Source organism: Sipha flava, unplaced genomic scaffold (assembly GCF_003268045.1).
Source record: "Sipha flava isolate LNK unplaced genomic scaffold, YSA_version1 19052_pilon_pilon, whole genome shotgun sequence".
Classification (NCBI taxonomy): domain Eukaryota; kingdom Metazoa; phylum Arthropoda; class Insecta; order Hemiptera; family Aphididae; genus Sipha; species Sipha flava.
Genome location: NW_020272565.1, coordinates 1 through 3,380, shown reverse-complemented (window position 1 = coordinate 3,380; position 3,380 = coordinate 1). Strand labels below are relative to the sequence as shown.

Here is a 3,380-nt window from a genome sequence, read left to right as displayed (position 1 = left end):
CGTTAATCGATAATAATTGTGCACAGAAAAATATAACATTAATAAGTAATAAGTTATTATAAGAAATATTCTACGTCGAACTTAAAATATAGCATATAACATGCATACAATTTATAAATATGTATGTAATATGCATTTATTGAGAAAAAATGCGTGTTTTCATTAAAACCTCAATATATGCAAAAATATGCAATTTTTATTTGGTGTTTTTAAATTAGTTACAACTCAAAACAAATTTCTGTCTTACTTAGCAATTTATTGGAGTATTCAATAAAAATATGCAAATTCAATAAGTTCCGAGCCCTACTTATCACTTATAATAATAGGTTACAAACATAAACATAATTCTTATAATTAATATGGGTAAATGTAAATGTAACAAAATGTATATAAATACATCATATGAAAAAATAAAAATTAAATTAACATTTTAGTCTTTTAATTTCCAGTCTTTGGATTTACTTTTTTATATTAAACAGTAGGCAACAAACATAATTAATTAGTTAATACTTTAAACTATTAATTGTTAAAAGTAAATAATTAGAAGACTATATGGAGTTACAGTTAAAATTGAACTTGAAAAGCCCTCTGCAATATGGTACTGGTTTTTGCATTTTTCCAATAATTTGGGATCTATCAAACTCACAAATATCTTTAACATTTGGAAACCCATACACAAAGCCTTTAAACAGTTTTGTGGTCTTGCTTCTTAAAAATGTGCCTTCAAATGTAGATCCATCTAATTGTTTAATGATTTGTCCAATATAATACATGTATACCATATCTTTACTAGATGATTGCTTCAGATTGTCGAGTTGGAAAGATACTAATACCCAGTCATCAACGTTTACTTCATTTTCTTTGTATATAGGGATTACATTTTTAAATGTTATGCCATGTTTCACTACCTGAGGTTCTGAAGTAGTATGAAGAACATTACTTATTGACATTTCAGGTTCGTCTGCATCTGATGAACTTTCATGAGGTAATTCTGTTATTAGTTCTGAGTCACTATCAGTATCTGACACAGTTTCAACACTTTTCCCTGGTTCTACCTGTAATCTTTTTTTAGTTTTTCTTGGTGTACTGTTACTTGACCTCATACTTTTTAAGAACTCTAAAACTGAACTATTTATGCTATCTCCACTTTGATTAACATCACAGCTATCATACGGCGACATAGATAGGACTCTATCTCTGTTAAATGGCACAATACCACATTTTTCAAAACCAGCTTTTATATTATTTACACTATTTTCATTGAGTTTTAGTACAAGCCGTTTCAATAACATTGGAAAATGATCCTTAGGAATACATATTTCATGAGCACCATCAGTTTTTTTCCAATTTTCTAAAATACTTCTCCAGTGCATTTTCAGTGGTCTAAAAAAGGCCACATCAAGCGGTTGAGTTAGATGGGTGGAATTGGTAGGTAGGAATACAAACTTAATATTATATTTTTGGCAAATTTTAATTGATTCAGTCGAAAGATGACTTGACAAATTATCACCAATTAATATTTTTGTCCCAGAAAGTTTAGACAAATATGGAATAGCAATAGTTTTGATCCAATCATCAAAACAAAAACTGTCAAACCAACCAGATTTTGTGCGATTAAAACGGGTATGTTTAGGACCACCAATTCTCCATGTATCACTTATATGTTTTGATCTATATACAACATATGGAGGTAAGAGTACTCCATCAGCTGCAGCAGCGAACATTACAGAAGTAGAAGCTTTACTGTTATTCATAACACGTTCGGGGTATTTCGATCCACGCTTTGTAATTACTTTACGTGTACCCGGGTCATCGGTTAGATTGGTTTCATCGTAGTTAACAATATGACTAGGAGGAATACCATCTATAGAAATCTCCAGGTTGTCAAAGTAATCATTTAATGTTTCTCTAGTAATAGCTGCCCTAGAACGTTTTATATTTTGACATAATCTGAGTGCAAGTTTTGTTTTGTGCCTAGTCAGAAAACCATTTGCCCAATCCTTTCCAGGCAAATTGTTTTTATTGAATTGTCTCACCTTTTTACCACGTCGATCCAGGTATCCTTTCACCACCATTCTAATATCATACCTATCTAATGGATAGCCCCATTCTGCACAAAGAGACAGGCATGATACTATATGATTTTCTTCTTCAGTGGAAAGTGCAGTTTGTCCACCTTGTGCCTTCATGTTCGAATTTTTGACATGGCGGAAAAGTACTGAATAATGTATACCATATACTTCACTAGCTTCTCTATAGGTCATTTGTCGTGCCTTTATGCAGCTAATGGCCGATTCTAAATCATTTGGATTGGGAATCTGATATTTTTTGGCTCTTGGATCTTTTTTTTTAATACGGCCCATGATTGTTTCTATTCACCCTCAAAAAGAGATATTTTATAAAATGTGTAATAAAAAAAAAAAATAATGAATTTAAAATTATTATACTTACAATTTTCGACTCCTGACATCTAGCTCGAACAAATAAAATGTGTAAGTGAACGGTTAGGTTATTATTTCATGACAAACAGTGAGTTTGTATTTTACGTTTTTTTTTTGATAAGAAATAGTACATGTTTGTTATCAATTTCACGTGCATGGAGGGAAACATAAATGGAACGTTTCTAGCTTATCGAATTTCGTACTAGTGTATATTCGGTTTAGTGAAGGTTGCATATTGATAACACAAATATTTGATTATAGAGACGAAGAAATAATAATTTTCCTGTTTTTGTTTCTATTTACCCCACTGTTTCTATTCACCCGGTTTTACGGTACTCGAAAAAAGAGTTGAGTATTAGACAGTTCCGGAATATTAAAAAAAAAATCACCCAAGTCGGTATATCCGTTCTCAATGATCTTTCAAAGATTCATACATGCAGCAATTGATTTTTAGGTTACTATAGTTACTATAATATTAGTTTATATTTTGGTATTTAGTATATAATATAGCCAATAAATATAGAAATAAATTAAATATTTTTTTAATTAAATAAGATTTGGCTTTATTTATTATTAATTATTATTTATTATTTATTATCATGAAAAAAAAAACCTAAATAGTTATACATATATTATATATTACATATTAATAATAAAATATTAAAATAATAAATATTAATTATTAAATACATATAAAAATGATTAGAGTTAGATATTTTTAATATTTAAATATTAATTATTAATCGTCTGGTTTTGAGTTGTCTTCTATTTCTTCCATTTTCAATATAAATTTATAGTAATCTTTTAAAAATAATAATTGTTCAACATGTTCAGGTAAGAGCAATGTCCTTCTATCTGTGACAATTTGGCCAGCCGTTGAAAATAATCTCTTACTGGTAACTTGAGTGGCTGGTATTGCTAGGTGTTGAAGAGCAAGGC

The 3,380-nt window shown here is 29.5% G+C and overlaps 1 protein-coding gene across 2 annotated transcripts; it reads right to left on the bottom strand.

Annotated features, from left to right (window-relative positions):
• Positions 1-410: 410 nt before the first annotated feature.
• On the bottom strand, positions 411-2,528 carry LOC112681370. 2 transcript variants are annotated; one of them, XM_025551631.1, is made up of 2 exons: positions 2,452-2,528; positions 411-2,371 (listed from the first exon to the last, which is right to left on the bottom strand). In XM_025551631.1, the coding sequence occupies exon 2, from the start codon at positions 2,361-2,363 to the stop codon at positions 549-551; it is 1,815 nt and encodes a 604-aa protein (XP_025407416.1). In that variant the 5' UTR covers positions 2,364-2,371; positions 2,452-2,528; the 3' UTR covers positions 411-548. The 2 variants fall into 2 exon arrangements, with proteins under 2 accessions (XP_025407416.1, XP_025407415.1); XM_025551630.1 differs by having other exon boundaries at positions 411-2,380; positions 2,452-2,518.
• Positions 2,529-3,380: the final 852 nt, after the last annotated feature.